Source organism: Echinops telfairi, unplaced genomic scaffold (genome assembly GCF_000313985.2).
Source record: "Echinops telfairi isolate 266 unplaced genomic scaffold, ASM31398v2 ScPeMD7_17;HRSCAF=63, whole genome shotgun sequence".
Taxonomy (NCBI): domain Eukaryota; kingdom Metazoa; phylum Chordata; class Mammalia; order Afrosoricida; family Tenrecidae; genus Echinops; species Echinops telfairi.
Window position 1 is genome coordinate 7,279,316 of NW_022103914.1, and position 18,382 is coordinate 7,297,697.

Below are 18,382 nucleotides of genomic sequence, written 5' to 3' on the forward strand. Positions count from 1 at the left end.
CCCGCTTTGTCTTCAGCGGTTGTGTCAGGAAGGTGAGCATCATAGAATGCCAATTTAATAGAAGAAAGTAGCTGGTCTGAATTCTTCATTGTGGGCTGAGAGGGCACACGCACAAAGGAAAACAAAAGATCAAAGGGGGGAAAAGCAGTGATGAGAAGGATAAGGAAGAGGTACATTTGAAGAAATTGTCAGTGACCTTTTAAAGAGTTTTTTATGAGGAGCTAGGCAGCCTCAGGTCACGCAAACAGGTCGGTGCTTGTGTACTAACTGGAAGGTTGGGGGTCTGGAGGGAAGGCCTGGTGACGAACCACTGAACGGTCACAGCCCACTGAAAACCCCACCACAGTTCTACTCGGAAACAGATGAGGTCACCATGAGTCTGGAACTGGTCTGGGCTTTTTTTATTTAAAAAAAAAAAAAGAGTTATAGCAGACATAAAGAGTTCTATAGAACAAATTAAGGAATGATGAAAATGAAAGCTTAGAAATTTAATTAGGCTGATGGGGGTGCGGGGGGCGGGGGTGTGTGTGTGTGAGCAGGAGCTACCAGAAAGATGTTTACCTGTGTTTCATTGACCGTACAGTGGCGTAGGACTGTGTGGGTATAGCAAATTGTGGACCACATGGGAATTCCAGAACACATAATTGTGCTCATGCATAAACCAAGACACAATCCTTCAAACAGAGAAGGGGTGTGTGACATAGTGAAAACCAGGAAAGGTGTGTGCATCAGGGTCGTATGCTTTCACCACATTCTTTCAGTCTGTCTGCTGAGCATGCAGGCAAGAGGTAGGGAAACCTGCCAGGTGCATCAGGAAGCTGGACTGTATAAAGAAGAACCTGACGTCAGGATTAGAGGAAGGCTTATCAACAACCTGTGACATGCAGGTGACACAACCTTGTTTGCTGAGATCGAGGAAGACTTGAAGCCCTTGCTGATGAAGATTGAGGACCACACTCTGCTGTCCTATGGCCAACATTTCGACAGACAGAGAACCGACATCCCCACAACACCGGGGAAAACAGAGACAAGACCGCAGGGGCCACGGATTTCACTTTGCTTGCATTCACAGTCCATGTCTGGAAGTAGCAGCGTGGAAATCAGATGATGTATCACACAGGGCAGATCTGCGAGAGCTCTCTTTCAAAAGGTGTTCGAAAGCAAAGATGTCTTTTGAAGACTAAGGTCACCCGGGCTAAGCTATGGCATTTTTCATCAGCTCACATACAGCAAAACCTGGACAATGAACAAAACACCGCAGAAGAATCGATGCCTTTAAATTATGGTGTTGGCAAAGAACATCGGAAGGACTGGGGCTGCAGGCCAGGCGAACGAGCACAGCTGTCTTGGAAGTGCCGCTTAGAAGCAAGGGTGGCGAGACTTTGGGTGTGTCATTAGGAGGGACCAGTCCCCGGAGAAGCACATCCTGATAAGCAGCGGGCCAGCGAAATGAGAATCCTTGATGCAGTGGTTCTCAACCTTCCTCATGCCGCGGCCCTTTCACACACTTCCTCATGTTGTGGTGACCCCCCAACCATAACATTATTTTCATTGCTACTTCATCACTGTAGTTTTGCTACTGTTATGAGTTGGGCAACCTCTGTGAAAGGGTTGTTTGACACCCCCCCACCCAAAGGGGTTGCCACCCACAGGTTGAAAACCGCTGCTTTAATGAGAATGGATCGACACAGTGAAGGCTCACCCATGGGGTGATCATGAGGCTGGCACAGGACTGGGCAGGGTTCCCTTCTGTTGTGCATAGGACCGCTGGGAGCCAGAGCTGCCTGGATGGCATCGGGAAACAACAAGGGAAAAAAGCAAACATGTAAGTTAAGGGGGAAAAGGACTTTCTGGCCCAAAGCAGAACTGAAGGTGGGGGAAAAGACTGATAGGCTTCACAGGTGAGTGTGACCAGGAATCCCCACAATGCCATCCTGCTGTGTATAAAATGAGCCTTCCGAGAAGTGGGGGCATGGCAGTGGGGTAGGGGAGGCAATCTCACTGCGAGCTAAGAGCCAGAGTGGGGCTCATCTTCTGGACCCGAGATCCCTGCACAGTGAACCTCCTGGATCCAGAAGACAGGTGTGACAGGAGAGGAGCCAGCGCATGGAGCAGAGTGACGGGCTTCCCAGCCCACAGAGCAACAAAAGCTGCGTGCTTCTGTGCTGGAGCCTGGCTTGTGGTGTAGGGTCCCTCTGGGCATGACCCATGGCTCCTGAGGCAGAATGCCTTCAGATTGAGCCTTACAGCGGAGTGACATGCCCCCTTGGGCATTTACTAGAAGATCTGAAAGAAGGAGGATGAAAGAGGACTGTCAGCAAATCTCCTATGAAGACTGATGGAGAAGGAAGATCATATGGGCTTCTGGTGTAGACCACACATTGAATGCCTCTCGTGCATAGCAGAGCGTCCTAGACTCTGGGTGTGGGTGTGGGCGGTGTGGCAGGGGGGCGGCGGGGAAGGGTGCAGGGCAGAGAACTCGCAAGATACATGTGAACAGAAGTAATTTGGTATGGTTTAGACTGGGGCTGCACGTGTGCTGGGTTTAGTGTCTTCCAGGATAAATGTCTGACAAGGAACGCCAGCAAATTTGGGTCCCATTAGCACTCCTGTCAATTCTGCTCTCCAGTCTGTTCTGAGTTTTCCTCCTTTGTCGTTGCTATAAGGAATGAGGGTGTTTCCCGTGGAAAGAACATGGGCTTGGCACCCAGAGGCCAGGGTTCAGGTTCTGGCTCTGCTCCCCATTAGCCAGGTGGCTTTGTGCCAGCGCATACTCTCTGAGTGGCTGCTTGCTCATTTGTGATTCGGAGGCGACGGCAGTAATGTCCGCCTTGCTGAAGTTTCAGGGAATATCACGATGCTTGGTTTGTGGGAAAATCCCATTATCTTTCCCCTCAATTTCCCCACAGATTAGAAGTGCCTGCCTTTACGTGCGAGATTCATGAGGTGCACGGTGGCCATCTCTGAGTGCTCTGAGGACAGTCTTAGTGCCTGGTGTAGCCGAGCGCTCCCACGGCACCTCCCTGAGATGCTAACAGTTGAGTTTAAGCCTTGCTGGGCTGTTTTCTGGTGGCCAGCTCCTCTCACTGTACACAGTCTGGGAAGGGGTAGTAGGGTCGGGTGTGTGTCCTGCCTGTGGGACCTGAGGGTCTGGTGGGTGGCCATCCCCAGGCAGTGTCAGTCACCCCGCTGGGCAGCAGGATCCTGAATTTCAGCATGGGCAATGCAGTGGTTTCCAGGTACTGGACACAAAGTTACCTTCAGGAGGGCTCCACTGGAGGGTCAGGAGCAGAATGCAGTGTGGGGACAGCTCCATGGCTGGCCCTCCCACACACGTGCCTGCACAGTCCCTCCCGCACAGGGTGTCCCTGCCCTCGTAGCCAGCCTTGATCCTGCCTCCACCTGGACTCCTCACTGCCCATTTGCTTAACCCTCGGAACACTGCCCTCCCCCCTGCTTGTGCACCTTGGGAGCTCCTGCCTGGCTCCTTCCGTGGGCCCGGGGGCCTGGGAGGGGTCCAGAGCTCCAGGTGAGAGCTGGTCTGCTCAGTGCGTGACTCTCTCCGTTCCTCCCGTCTGGCTGCAGGTCATCTTCCATGACGTCGCTGTGCTGACGGACAAGCTCTTCCCCGTTGTGGCGGCCATGCAGAAACACTTCAGTGCTGGCTCAGGGACCTACTACAGCGACTCCATCTTCTTCCTCTCCGTTGCCATGCACCAGATCATGCCCAAAGGTACCCGCTGTTCAACGTCACACTCTTTTCTGGCCCCGGCCCTGCCACTGTCTGGGGCCAGAGGGAGGCGTGCCAGTGACGCAGGAGGGGAGGCAGCGGGAGCCAGCCAAGCCCTTTGTGGAATGGTACTTCCTGCTGCAGGACCCAGGGCAGGGCCTGGGCTACGTCACACTGGGCCCATTCCCAAGGGTGTATAGTAGTAGGAGCCCTGCCCCTGGGGCCTCAGTTTACTCATCTTTAAAATGGCACACGGGACCAGGTGATCCTCCATCTGAATCTGCGATCTCATTCTTTCTCGTTTCAACCTGCGCTTAGCAAATGTTAAAACAGGCACTGTCGGTGTGAGTTGGGGTGTGTGTCTCTCAGTCGTGAAGGAAGTAGGCTGCTAACCAAACGATCGGCAGTTCAAACCTAGCAACCACCCCCCAGGAGGCAGACGAGGCCGCCTGCTCCTGTGAAGGTAGGAGTCTTGTGCACCCTGTGGGGCAGCAGCTGGACCGAGTCGCTGAGTTGGTTTCTAGGACTGGTTTTTGAAGCTGGTGTACAATTGAGAGGATGTGCTGGGTCTGGGTGGTTCTGGGGAAGGAGAGATGTGACTTCCCAGCCTGTGGCTCGTGCAGGACTGCTGGGGACCGGCAGGCCTGGCCATCTTGGGGCCAGGCGATTCTGTGGTGGGGTCCCTTCATGAGCATCCCACCTTTCTCAGTTCTTTTCCGAATGGCCCTTGTTGGTTCCGGGGTTCTGTGCCACAGTGAGCTTGTGGGCAAGGAGAGGCGATCCGGGGTCTGGGGAGCAGCTGGCTGAGCCGGGCTGGCTCTGTGTCCAGCACTCCCTGGAAAGGCAGGACCCGGTCACCCAGGAGACATCCAGGCCATTCGGTAGAGGGGGCGTCCCCAGCTCGGCAGACCCGAAGGAAAAGAGAAGTCGTCAGGAGCCACCACTGTCAGAGGGGGCTTTGTTAGCCTTTGGACTACTAACTGCAAGGTCGCTGGTTCAGATCCACCCACCACCCACTCCTCAGGAGAAAGCTGAAGGTGTCTTCTTCTGTCATGATACGCTATCTGAGAAACCTTCTATAGGGTCATGATGAGACGACTCACCTTGATGGCAGTGGGCTTGGTTTGGGGCGGGCTTTGGGTAAACCCGGAGTTGAATGTTGAACGAATTTCCAGGAAGTTGGAGCGATCACAGGGAAACCAGGACTGCTCATTTTGGCTGGGACGCTGTCTCCAGAAGGCTGGTCCCTGCACCCTGGAGGCCTCAGCTGGAAGGCAGGGGTTCTGGGGCTCTTGCTGAGCTGGGGTCCGAAGGAGAGGGGAGACAAGCTCACCCAAAGGGTGTAGGGAGAAGGAGTATCCTTTAAGATTCTTCATAGTGAACGTGGCCCCGCCCTGTCCCCTCACCCAGGGCTTTCAGCCGCTTCATGAGGTCCCAGGTAAGAACTGCCTGAGCCGGGGTCTTGTCCAGGGTAGCAGAGCTGGGATCTGGACCCAGGTCTGTCCAGCTTGGAGGCCTCCTTCTCCACATAGTAGTTACTTCTGTAGCCTCGGGTGGCCCGTCGGACCTCTCTAGGCGGGTCCAGCAGAGCTTCTGTGAGCCACTGAGATGGGTTGGGGTGACTCCTGCCTTCCTGGGTTCTAAGGGGAGCCAAGTGTAGGTGATGGCCCCAGCTCTGCCACTCCTGCCCGGGTGCCTTCAACTCAACCCCTTCCTGGGTCTCAGACTCAGTCTTCCGCCTGTTCAAGGTAGAGGCCACCCCAGCAGGGGGTTCCAGCTTGCACTCTGAGGAGTCCAGGGTGCAGGAGCCCCTCTGAGAGCTTCTGTCGTTCTGGGGAGGCGGGTAGGAGGGATTTGACGCTGAGCTTGCCTTTCTTTCCTGCTCCCACCCCTAGCAGTGCATCTGGATGTGCTTGATGTACCCCGTTTGGTTGTGGCTCCTGCTCTTGAATCTTCAGGGTTCAGTGGCTAAGCACCTTTGAAATAACTCTGCAGGGTACACCTTCAGGGCCGGACTGGAGCCCCTGGGCAGTGCAAAGGGCCATTACACGTAGCTGCCACCCGAAATCTTGGCAGTTTGAGCCCACCCAGAGGTGGCTTGCAAACAAGCCTGGTGATCTGACCCTGAAAAACCGAGTGGGACACTGTTCTGCTTGGACAGACATGGGTCACCACCAGTCTGCATCACGTTGATGGCAGTTGGTCTTTGGGGCCTGACTCTTGTTGTGGTCCCACAGGCATGCTGGGCCCTGAGGTCAGTGTGGTGCTACAGGGTCCTTTAGCGGACAGCAGGAGCCCGCGGAGGGCCTCCGGGACGCACTCCCTCCAGCTCTGGGCACAGCGAGAAGAGAAATGCTGCCCTGGCTCCTTGCCGACCCCTGGCAGGGCTGGCAGCTGGCGTGGCTCAGGAGGGCAATGCCTGCAGAGCAAAGGCTTTGGCCAGGGCTTTGCTGTCCATGCAGTTGACAGATGAGAACAGCGGTCTCTCTCCATGCAGGCTCCTCAGCCCTCTGACGGGCTCTCTTGGGGTGGGCGGGGGCTTGTTGAGACCACCATAGGCAGACCCAAACACTGTTCTCAGGCTTTGTTTTTACAGGGGTCGGAGGTCCACCTCTTGAGGAGGGAGTTGCTGCTGGTCCCTACATCTGAAAGTCGTAAAATCAGATGAGCAGCCCGGAGTGTCCTGCAGAGAGGCTGGATGTGGAGGCTGGGCCAGGCTTCCCTGGCGCTTGGCAGCCAGCGGGTTCCTGCTGGGCAGATGGTTGGGAATGCCTGCCACTTTGTTTGCAGGCATCACTGGTGCTGTCTCGAGTTTGTCATGGTTTCACTCTGCTGCTCTTTTGGGGCGCTTTCTTAAGTTGCAGAATTGACTGCTACTGGTGCTTGGGTTGATGGTTTTGTTCTGGTGTAACTGCCACATTGCTGCCATTTTAATTACTTGTTTCTTTCCTATAGTTATTTTTTCTCTCCTGGACCTAGAGAACGAGGCCTGGGCTGGTCACGAGCTCAGGGCCCCCCCTGGAGGCCTGGTCCCTAAAGCTCAGCCCCGCCCAGTGCCTGCCCCCGAAGTCCACCTTATTTCCCCGTGCACACGCCTGCCCTTCCTTCTTCTGCGGCATCGGGGCCACCCTTCCAGGCCTAAGTAATATTTCCAGGAGACTATCTGAAAGATACGTTAGCGTAGAAAAGAATGGGCTTCTGTTATTATTAAATAACTGCCACCACTGTTAATTCTTTGATGATGTTCTTTTTTTTAGCAGTTTTATCCACGTCATGCAATTCAAGAGTCCAATCACATCAAGAGCAGTTGTACAGCTATCACCACCGTCAGTTTTCAAACATTGTCTTCCTTCTTGCACTCTTGTTTTTCATGTTTTTATTTTTTTCAATTGTGGCAAAAATATACACGACAAAGCGTTCTCCCATGCAACAGCGTCTACGTGTGTAATTCGCTGCCCTTGATTATACTCCTTGTGTTGTACGACCTTTATTGATATCCCCTTCCAAATTGTTCCGCCACCATTAAAATGAGCTCAGTGTCCCCTAAGCAAAAACTCTTCCTCCTTCACCCATGGTAACCGTAGGTCAGGTTTGTTTTCTTCTTTTCCCCCCAGTAGTTTTCTTGATATAATATTCACATATCATACACTTCCATAGTTTTTAAAAGGAGTTGAATATACATCATCACTATCAGTTCTAATGCTCCCTCCTCCCGATAATGTTCTTCTCGTCTTTTTCTAACACAAAGTTTTTAAAAGTTTAGGTGACAAAATACGAAGTTGAACCTTCATTTCAACTCAAAAGTGGAAGAAATGCCACACATAAAGCCATGTCCTGACATTCTCCATTCACACCGTCAACCTCGGGGTGGCTGCCATCTGCTGCCATGTGACATCAGGCTGGGCCCCAACTTGTGGCCCCCGTGCACAGCAGAACAGAGTGCTGCGCAGACTGCCCATCCCTGTGACCAGTGGTGACCCACAGGGTTTTCACTGGTTGATCTTTGGAAGTAGATCACCAGGCCTTTTCTTCCTGTTTCTTAGTCTGGATGCCTCACTGACACCTGCTCAGCCTCATAGCAGCAGGTGATAGCCACTGACAGCCGTGTGTTGACTAGGAGTCGAACCTGGATCTGCCCCTGAGTTAGTTAAGGTTGATTGTGCCAACCTGGCTGATAAGCACATGTGGGATTAATTAAAGGGCATGGGGCTAAATGGCTCAATGAGCCTCCCCTTTCGAGTTCTCAGGTCTCTTGCTTTCTGATGGTCAGACCAGCGTGCAGCTGCCTTAGCCAGTTCCCTGCTTCAGCTCACAAGGGTCACTTCCTGCAAGACATCCCCAAGGAGAAGCCACATGGACCTACCCTGATGCAGCCCCGGGTGCTGGAGCAGCCGTGTGGAGACCCCTGCCAGCTCTAGGATGCTTAACATGCTCACTGACTCGGCTTTCCTCCTGCAGTCGGCGTCATTGCATGTGTTTTGTGAGATGGAGGAGGACTTTGTGGATTGGTGTCAGACATATGGGTTAATGTTGGACTTGCAGGCTTGGGAAGCACTGGGTTGGGCTGTTTTCTTGATGTGCGGTTACCCTTCATAGAAAACTCTCTTATGCATGAGTTTCTGTAGATTTGTTTCTCTAATGTACCCAGACTAACACAGCCCCAGAACCGCCACTGCCCCAAGCAAACCCCCTGCTGTTGAGTGAGCCTGTAGAACTGAGTGAGATGGCTGACATAGAGTGAGCCTGTAGAACTGAGTGGGATGGCTGCCCATCTTCACGGTGCAGACAGCTACACTTGTCTCCTTGCGTATGAGTGGCCGGTGGGTTCCCCCTGCGGACCTTTCAGTTAGCAGCCTGCTGCCTTAACCATGGCCCCCCGGGGCCCCTGGCCTAATTCATGTCTGAAAATTCTCAGAATGGTTCCATCAAGGAGATGAAACTTTGCCACGTTCTTTTCCTGCTCCTGGCTACCTGGACTTTTCCTGGTACCATTTTGACCATCTTACCCGTGTTGGGTGCCCACCCTCATCCGGGCTCTTTTATCCCACGAAGCTGATGTCCTTGTGTTAGCTCCCTAGGCGTGTAGTGCCTGGGCCCAGGGGACCTGTATGGGAGCCTTGAGATAGCTGGTGTCCCCCTCCCCTATTGTCACCAGCATGCCCGAGGAGGCCCTGCACCCTTTCCCAAGCCCACTGGCAGCCCCTCTGCCATGGTCTCAGAAAGCCACCTAGGCCACTCACAGCATGGACAGGTGGCTGCTCCCCTGGTGCAGAGAGCTAGGGCCAGCTGGGCCTCCCTCTAGATTTCTGTCCCTGCAGCCCCGCTCTTTCTGATGTGCAGGCTGAGTGCCTGGTTTCTTACCCCTGCATGAGGCCCGAGGCTTACACAACCTGGCCTCCTCTCTCCTCTCCCTGCGGCCTGCACAGTGGATGGGGGTGGGGGGGAGCTGGGGAATGCAGATGCCTGGCTGCATTGCCATGGCTGTTTGTTCCTGCCCAGAGTGAGCGCCTCGGGAGGGATGGAGGCCCCTGTCACTCGGTGCGCAGGCTTGTTTTTCTTTCTGTTGCTCCTTTGTGGAGTCAGTCACGTGTGGCTGGTGAGCCCATGCCGCTGCTCATGGTCGCCTGCCCATGTGCCGCCCTCTCGTCTCATCTCACTCACACAACAGCCTTTTATCTCCCCCTGGCCCTGGTGCGAGCTCTGCCGCCACTGGAAACTTCTTATGCAATGGGAAAGAAAACAGGTCCGCCCAATGGGAGCTGGAGGCAGTGAAGAGCGGCTGGTGGGGGGTGGGGGTGGCGGGCCTTCCCTCTTGGGCCACCCGGGGAAACCGCCCTGCCAGGGGCCGAGCTGGGCTGCGGGGCCCTGGTGGAGATGGGCTCTTCTGGGCACTCCCAGCCCCTGCACAGAGACCCCTGCAGACTCCCCGTGGTCCCACACACCCGGGGAGACTCATACACTCCCACCCCCCCGCGCCTTTTCAGTTGTGAAGGACCCTCTTTGAAAACAATGACAACTCTCTTAAACACCACAAGACATGGACAAAATTAGAGAAAGGAATTCTTAGCAAACTTCATCAGTCTTACAGAGATACGTATTCAAAGACCGATGAGGTCAAGGTCTGGGTAGGGGAAGAGGGGAGGGACAGGAAACTAGGGAGGGAGGGAGGGTAGGAACAGACTAAACAGGAGCCACATATGAGAGGCAGTTCGTGTGATATTGTTACGGATCTGATTTGGTGCGATGGCGGTACAAGTGCGCAGACTGTCTGCTGTGTTAGCATGATATGCCACACAGGCGGGAAAATCAACCAAGAATAGTCAATTTTTCCTCACAGCCAACCTATAGGTCAAGGTAGAATGGCCTCTGTGAGCTTCTGAAATGATATCTCTTTATGGGAGTTAGAACCTTGGCTTTCTCCCAAGGAGTGGCCAGGGGTTTCAAACTGCTGACCTTGTGGTTTGCTGCCCAATGTTGAACCACTATGTCACCAGGGCTCCTCAAAGGGATCATAGGGGATCGCATATATATGAAGTTAAAATTTTTAAAAGAGAGAAATACTCCAGATTCCTAACCCAACAGATCTAAACATTGAGGGGCTATAAAAGGAGGAAAAGTTAAAAAATAAAAAAACCAAAGACTAGAAATGCATTGTCTCATGCTGCTGGAGGCTAATGGAATATCATTTAGTATCAGCAAGTCCATGGCTCTCTATAAGGGGGAGAGGCTTCCCCAGGATCATGGAGCCCACTCCAGTAAGGAGTAGGACTCAGGCTCCCCAGCCAGTGCTGTGGCCACAGGGTGTGCCAAGGACATTCTCCCCACTGTCATGGCTTTGGCGGAGTGGCTAGCCCAGCCATGCCACTCGAGTGCCACTGAAAGTTCAGGACTGGTTCTGGGATGATGCAGGAACGGTTAGCTCTCTTTGGAGATTTCTCCCTGTCTTTGTTTAAGTGAAGCAAAAGCAACAGCTCTGCCTTCTAGGCCTGGGGCTTGGGGCTGAGCAGAAGATGCTCAATTTTGTTTCAAGTACGGCAGCATGCACGTGGGAGGGAAAGCAGACCCAGGCCCCGCAATTGCCCTGAAATAGAGGAGCCTTGCCCTTGTTGTGAGGAGGGGTCTTGGAAGAACGCCAGAACGCTCTTTAGAGACAAGGATGGTGAGAATTCATCTCACATATTTTGGACCTGTTGTCAGGGGAGACCAGTCCCTGGAGAAAGACATCATTCATCCTTGGTAAAGTGGAGGGGCAGCTAAAAAGAGGAAGGTTCTCGATCGAGATGGGTTGACACCGTGACTGCAACACTGAACTCAAACAACTGTTGTGAAGTTGGCGCAGGGCCACAGGTAGTGTGTAGTTCTGTTGTACCGAGGGAGGGTCGCTAGGAGTTGGAACCGACTTGATGGCACCAGACGAAGATAAGAGCACATCAGTACTGTGCTGAAAGTTCCTCTGATCGGAGTCTGATGCTCTTCTCATCATTGGAATGGGCTTATGGCCTTTGTAGAGGTCATTCTCATCACTTATCTCAACATGACGTCATTGTAGATGTCAACCTTGGTCACCCGGCTAAGATGATGTGTATCAGGCTTCTCCACTGTAAAGCTTTCCCCCCGCCCCCCTGCCCAATATGTGCTCTTTGGAAGGATGTCACTGTGCAACATCCACACGTACAGAAGGTGGGTGGTCCCTTTTCAAAAGGGGTGTGTACAGCTCTTGGTCCCCTCCCATCCCTCCTGCTGCAGATGCCTGCTCCCTCACAGTGCCAGCAGCGGTGCCCTGGAAAAGCTCTGAGAGTTAAAAAGACTGAGCAACCTGTTTTATCAGGGACCATGTGTTAGTCTGGGTAGACTAGAGAAACAAATTCATAGACACTTGTATTAGTCTGGGTACTTTGGAGAAACAAATCCACAGCAACTCATGTATAAGAGAGAGTTTTATGCAAAGAAAATGTGCATCACGAAAACATCCCAACCCAATGCTGCCCAAGCCCACAAGTCCAACATTAACCCATACCCAACACCAGTCCACAAAGTCCTTCACCTCACAAAACAGAGGCAATAATGCCGACTGCAGGAGGAAAGCTGAGTCAGTGAACGTGTAAGCATCTCAGCACTGGCAGGGGTCTCCACACGGCTGCTCCAGCACCCAGGGTTGCATCGGGATAGATCCATGCAGCTTCTCCTTGGGGATGTCTTGTAGGAAATCCATCTTGCAAGCGGAAGCAGGGAACTGCTAAGGCAGCTGTACCCGATGCAACCATCACAAAACAAGAGACCCGAGAACTAGAAAGGCGAGGCTTCACCACCCATTTATCCCTCCGCCTTTCAACCAGCACCACATGTGATTATCGGCCAGGCTGGCACAATTAACTAACTCAACACTCATGTGTATAAGAAAGATCTTCATAGACAAGAGCAATTGTGCATTGAGAAAATATCCTAGCCCAGTTCAGATCAAGTTCATAAGTCTGATATTAGCCCATATGTCCGATACCAATCTATAAATTCCTCTTCAGACTCATGAAACACATGCAATGACTCCTGAGTGCAGGAAGATCACAGGCCAGTGGGGGGAAAGTCTTGTGGATCCAGTGGCAGTGTGAGCATCTCAGCGCTGGTGTGGGTCTCCACATGGCTCCTCCAGCGCCAGGTCTCTAACGTAGCTCCATGTGTCTTGTCATCAGGAATAACAGAGAGTCAGTCTATGCTTCCCGCCTCCAAATGCGGTCATCAAGCAGCAACCTGATTGACAGGTTAAACTCTACCCCGCCACTCTTAATAGTCTCAAGTTGACACCAAGATTATGTAGCTACCACAGACCCAAAAGCTGGATCCTGATCTAAAGGGGAACAAAGTGGACCATCAAATTCTTATGAAACCCATACTTTCCAGTCCCACTGACATGGAAACCCCTGATTGTTGCTTTTCAGGCTCACTATTGTCCTGAAAGAATCTTTAATCCTTGAACTAAAATTATTCCACGAAGTCATCTGTAACCAAGCAATAGTTAACTCCATGAATACAGCATGTTGGCCTTGAACATCTCACTCCTTTAAAGCATGATCTCTGCCATCAGAGTGACAACAGTAATCCCAGAGCACAGAAGAGGCAAAGGGAGTAAAAGTCAAGGGCTAATTAAATATTGATTAGGGAAGAATTTCCAGGCTTTGTTTCAAACAGAACATATTTCTAAAGGACTCTTACCACCCTTAAAAACCTATTCCATATTATGAGATGTTATAAAAACATGAAGACCTCCCATTGGCCAACCCAACATCAAAAATAGCATTTCAAGATCTATCGACAGGCCTGTCCAATAGGGAGCAATATGGGCCGTGACACGGTGTGAAGCATGTGACCCGTGGCACTGCTCAGATTGCTCAAGAGCTGTATGTTTTCTTTTCAGACTTTTGTGATCTGGGGGAAAGTTGACGGAGGACATTGATTTTCCATTCATCTTATACACATTTTGATTTGTGCCATTGCTGTAGCTCCCCGCAATGTAAACAGCTCTTTTCCTTTTCCCTCCCTGTGTTTATCAGCTCCCTCCATCCTTCTTTCCTGCCCCTTCCCTCCTTCTGAGCTTTATCCCTGGGAAATGTTAGCCTTTTGATCTCATCTGGCTGGTTGGTCTGAGGAGTGTGTACCTCCCTGGTTTTACCCACCACCTTATGGACTTATCTAAAGATCTTGGAATGTTACTTTTGATGTTAGGGTGGCCAGGGGGAGGCCTTTATTCTTTGATATCGGTCACATAAAACAAAAGGCTTTTTTTCAAGGCTGGTTGGGGTTCTTTAAAAACTGGTTCAGTTTGAAACAAAGCCTGGACATTCTTCCCTAATCACTATTGAATTAGCCATCAGAACTACAGCCAGATGGCTTCTTAGCCATGTGGTCAGACCTCGCCAACCCTCTGGCTTTGGACGTGTCCTCGGCAGCCTGATCACTGGAAAGGAACATCATTTTGGGTAAAGTAGAAAGCTGACAGAAAACTTCCATGAGCGGACTCGAACAGCAGCCAAAGCGGTGGAGGTGAACCTTCCAAGGATAATGAAGGTGGCTCGTGACTGGGCAGTGTTTCTCTTTTTTAAAATCATTTTATTAGGGGCTCATACAACTCTTAGCACATTCCATACACGCATCAATTGTGTAAAGCGCATTTGTACATTCATTGCCCTCATCATTCTCAAAATGTTTCCTCTCCACTTAAGCCCCCAGCATTAGGTCCTCATTTTTCCCCTCCCTCCCACTTACCCCCTCCCTCATGAGCCCTTGATAATTTATAAATTATTATTTTGTCATATCTTGCCCTGTCTGACGTCTCCCTTCACCCACTTTTTGGTTGTCTGTCCCCCAGGGAGGAGGTCACATAGAGTTCATTGTAATCCATTCCCTCTTTCCAACCCATTCTCACTCTACTCTCCCAGTATCGCCACTCACACCACTGGTCCTGTAGGGCTCATCCGCCCTGGATTCCCTGGATTTCCAGTTCCTATCTGTACCCGTGTACATCCTCTGGTCTAGCCAGACTTGCAAGGTAGAATTCGAGTCATGGTAGTGGGAGCGGGAGGAAGCATTTAGGAACTAGAGGAAAGTTGTATTTTTCATCGTTGCTACATCGCACACTGACTGGCTCGTCTCCTCCCCGAAACCCTTCTGCAAGGGGGTCTCCAGTAGCCTACTAATGGGCTTTGGGTCTCAATTCCACACTCCCCCCATCATTCACTATGGTAAGATTTTTTGTTCTGATGATGCCTTATACCTGATCCTTCGACACCTCATGATTGCATAGGCTGGTGTGCTTCTTTCATGTGGGCTTTGTTGCTTCTGAGTTTGATGGCCGCTTGTTTACCTTCCAGCCTTTAAGACCCCCTATGCTATACTTTTTGATTGCCGGGCACCATCAGCTTTCTTCACCAAATTTTCTTATGCACCCATTTGTCTTCAGTGATCCGTTCGACACCTCGTGATCACACAGGCTGATATGTTGTTCCATGTGGGCTTTGTTGCTTCTGAGTTTGATGGCCGCTTGTTTACCTTCCAGCCTTTAAGACCCCCTATGCTATATCTTTTGATAGCCGGGCACCATCAGCTTTCTTCACCACATTTGCTTATTCACCCGCTTTGTCTTCTGTGTGGTTGTCTTCCGCGGTTGTGTCGGGAAGGTGAGCATCATAGAATGCCAATTTAATAGAAGAAAGTATTCTTGCGTTGAGGGAGTACTTGAGTGGAGGCGACTGGGCAGTGTTTTGTTCGGTCATCTAGACCTTGACTTGACAGCATCTAACAAGAGCAACAGCAAAGATGTATACCTGGGTATGAGAGTGGGTACTGCTAGGGATGTGCATGCATTCTAGGATCCTGCCTCTGGTGGAGGTAATCCTAGTCTTACTAGACTTAGGCAGAAACTAGTGTCTTCTTGGCCTCTACCCCATTGGCTTCACCTCAGGAAAAAGCAGAAACAGGAGCTTCCTAAACTCATTGAGACCTGATTAAGCTATCAGGACTTACGAGTCCCAGGCTCGTAAGGTGAAAGGTCCTGGGCAGCATGTGCCGGTACCCACATGCAGTCCATCCCTTGCTTCTTCGGGAGCTCGGTGACCCGAGGTCAGATGAGGGGGTGGTTTAGCAGGCCCGAGAGTGAGCTCCCTCTGCCCCTTTCGCCCGTGGATACTAATGTGAGTCGGGCACGCCGCCCCCCTTCCCAATGCCTTGACAAGAGGTGAGATAGTCTGACTCTAGGACCCCACCTATGGGCAGGGAGGGTCCCTGTGCACGCCATCATGCACTAGTGCGGCTGTCCTTCTTTCTGAGTTTGTCACTCCTGAGGTGGACAGGTGAGCTGCAGAAGTGACCTCAGTAGGCCAGGGGCTGGAGCATTCTGGGGCCTTGTCTCTCTACCTCTTGTGCTTGTGCTGAGGAATGTGGGGGGACCCTGCTAACACTTGGAGCCAAAGCTACATTCTGCAACCTCATAATAATAACCCAGGACTTGAATTTCACATCTGTCAGTGTTCTTTACGTGTATCAATCTCTCAGAAGCGTTTTCTGGAAGAGAACCAATAGACTATTTATGGGTTCCCTGGATAAAGTAACATTGAGTGCCAAGACCTCTCTAACTACTAACAGAGACCTGGAGGGAACAATCCAGCCACATGAGCCACAGACTCTTTGATAAGTTGGAGATCATGGCTGAACAGACCTCACAGGGCTGCGGTGAGGGCTGACTGAGCAGTACGTGGGTCATGGGGCCTGGCATGCACACAGACACTCAGCAGGTGTTACCCATTCTTAGGGCTCTCCTCTCGGAGGAGCAAGTCTATGAGGGGGCTTCCGAAAGTTCATGGTATGATTCCATTATCGTTTAATCGCTTCCATTATCGTTTAATCACATATGCAGATCAAAGATTCTGATAAATGCAACCATTTTTTTTAAGTTAACTCTGTTTTAACCTAGCATTTCCCCCTCATAAATTACCCTAGAATGGCTTCGTGAGGCATACCATGTTTGTACTCTGAGAGAATTGTCCTCTCAAACCCTTATAGACATGCTATTCTCCTTTCCCCAGGACAAAGTTCCGAGGTTTTGGAAAGGAGGAGCACTGGAAATCGGAGACACAGGGCGGAGGCAGGATTCGTGATATCATATTGAGGGGCTTGCAGTGGATGAGAGGAGGCACAATGTGTAAGAGTTGTTGAATGTAAAATTGACGATCTGGTCTGTAAAAAACAAAACAACATGCTGCCCTAAAGCGAGGGCGACATGCAAGCCACCCAGAGACGCAGACATGCGCTCTCTGCACCGACCCAGCCTCCAGAAAGGTACTTTGCATCCGCAGTCTTTCCTGCCCGTCCTGGGGCACAGTCGGTAGAGCATGCCATTGGGAGATGCATTCTAATGACTGCTTTGTGGTACGCCCTAAGCTTGGAAGACATTACCTGAGCGTGGAGCCTGGTGGGGACCCAGGCAGAGTTACGGCAAGGAAAGAGTTTCCTCTCTGAGGAGGGAGCATCCCGAGGACTGGATAAACCGGAGTGGTTTCAGAGCAGTGAGACACAGAGGCTGACCAATAGGCCTTGACATTGAGCCTTGCAGAAACTGGCCATAGACACCAGAGGAGGAGTTCTCTCGTCTGCAGGACAGTCCCAGGCACGAGGCAGCAGGCTTGGTCCATGCCAGTGGTCCGCAACCTTCAATACAGTTCCTCATGTTGCGGTGACACTCCCCCGCCCCCCAACCATAACATTATTTTCGTTGCTACTTCATAACGGTAAGTTTGCTATGGTCGTTCGACCCACAGGTTGAGAACCGCTGGTCTATGCAGTTAGGTAAGCCTCCAGGTAGAGCAGATGAGAATTTCAGCTCCAGCCCTACCAGGTGTCCTCCTCTCCAGGTGGCAGGACCTCGTCTGTAGATGGAGGGGTTGGATGTGATACAGGGGTACAGACTGCCTGCCCATGACTATAGGGGACTTGAGGTTGTCTACCTGGGTAACGGGGCCCTGGTGGTGGTGTTGGCTAAGCACTGGGTGAACAGCATTTGGTTCAAACCTACTAGTTCTCTTGGGAGAAAGATGAGGCTGTCTGCCTCAGTAAAGATCGACAGCCGCGGCAATCTTCATGTAGGGCTGCCCTGAGGGGGATCAGCTCAGTGCCAGTGGGTGGTACCTGGGTAGGTGGTGCCTGGTCTGTTCTCCCAGGCCCTGGTTCCATCGCTGTGTGCTGCCTGTGGGCCCCTGGACTCGAAGAAGCTCTCTGAGGCTCCTTTGCTTCAGTCATGGCCCCTGCGACAGGCTCACAGCAACCAGACACACATCTGTTCCGCACATCTGCCGGGGCTGACTCCATCCATGCTTAAATGCCACCTCTCGATAGGACCTTCCCTGACCGTCCTGACTAAAATGGTAGCGACATCTTTGAAGATGCCCAGGGCGTGCCTTGTTTTTCTTCACCGAACTTACCACCATCTGGGATAGAATATGTTTTACTCCTTAAAAAAAGGCATCCCTCTCCCACCATGGTAGTGGGGTGTTCTCTCTGTTCTTTTCGCTACGGTATCTGAGTGTCTAGAACACACGACGTCAGGCCGATTCAACAAGCAAAAATCTAACAAACAGTCGCCAGCTTGTCAGTTTTACTTGTGGTGATTCGATGTGTGAGGAGGCTTCAAAAGTTCCTGTGGAAAAATGGAATTTTTAAAAGATACTAGAATTTTTCCACGGATGTTCGAAGCCCTTGTGCGTCACAGTAGAACTGTGTTCCACAGGGCTGTGAATGGCTGATTTGGGGGAAGTAGACTGCCAGGCCTCTCTTCTGAGGTGACTATGGGTGGATTTGAACTTCCAACATTTGGGGTAGCCTTATCTGTATGCACCTCCTGGTGACACTTAGACCAGGGTCATGGTTGGTATAAAATTCTTAGTTGTCAAGTGAATTGAATGGATGCATCTTTTTGGTGAGGCGTATATTTTGAACTACTTTATTTGGGGGATCGCCTCAGTTTGTCAGAGCCCATCTGAAACCCAGAGCTGCCTGAGGATGGAATTCAGCAGCTTCTAGAAGATGGCACGGATGTTGGAAGTTCCTTGTGGGTGAGGGTTTAGGTCAAGCTAGGAGTCCGAATTTTCTGGACAACTAGTTCTTTTTTTT

General features: G+C 51.5%; 1 protein-coding gene across 1 annotated transcript in view; it reads left to right on the forward strand.

The window, feature by feature from the left end:
* Window positions 1-18,382, forward strand: part of XXYLT1 (xyloside xylosyltransferase 1) — a 214,033-nt gene that overhangs the window by 37,228 nt on the left and 158,423 nt on the right. The window contains exon 4 of the mRNA XM_045287529.1: window positions 3,586-3,733. Coding sequence (XP_045143464.1) covers window positions 3,586-3,733 — 148 coding nt within the window. The remainder of the gene's footprint in view (window positions 1-3,585; window positions 3,734-18,382) is intronic.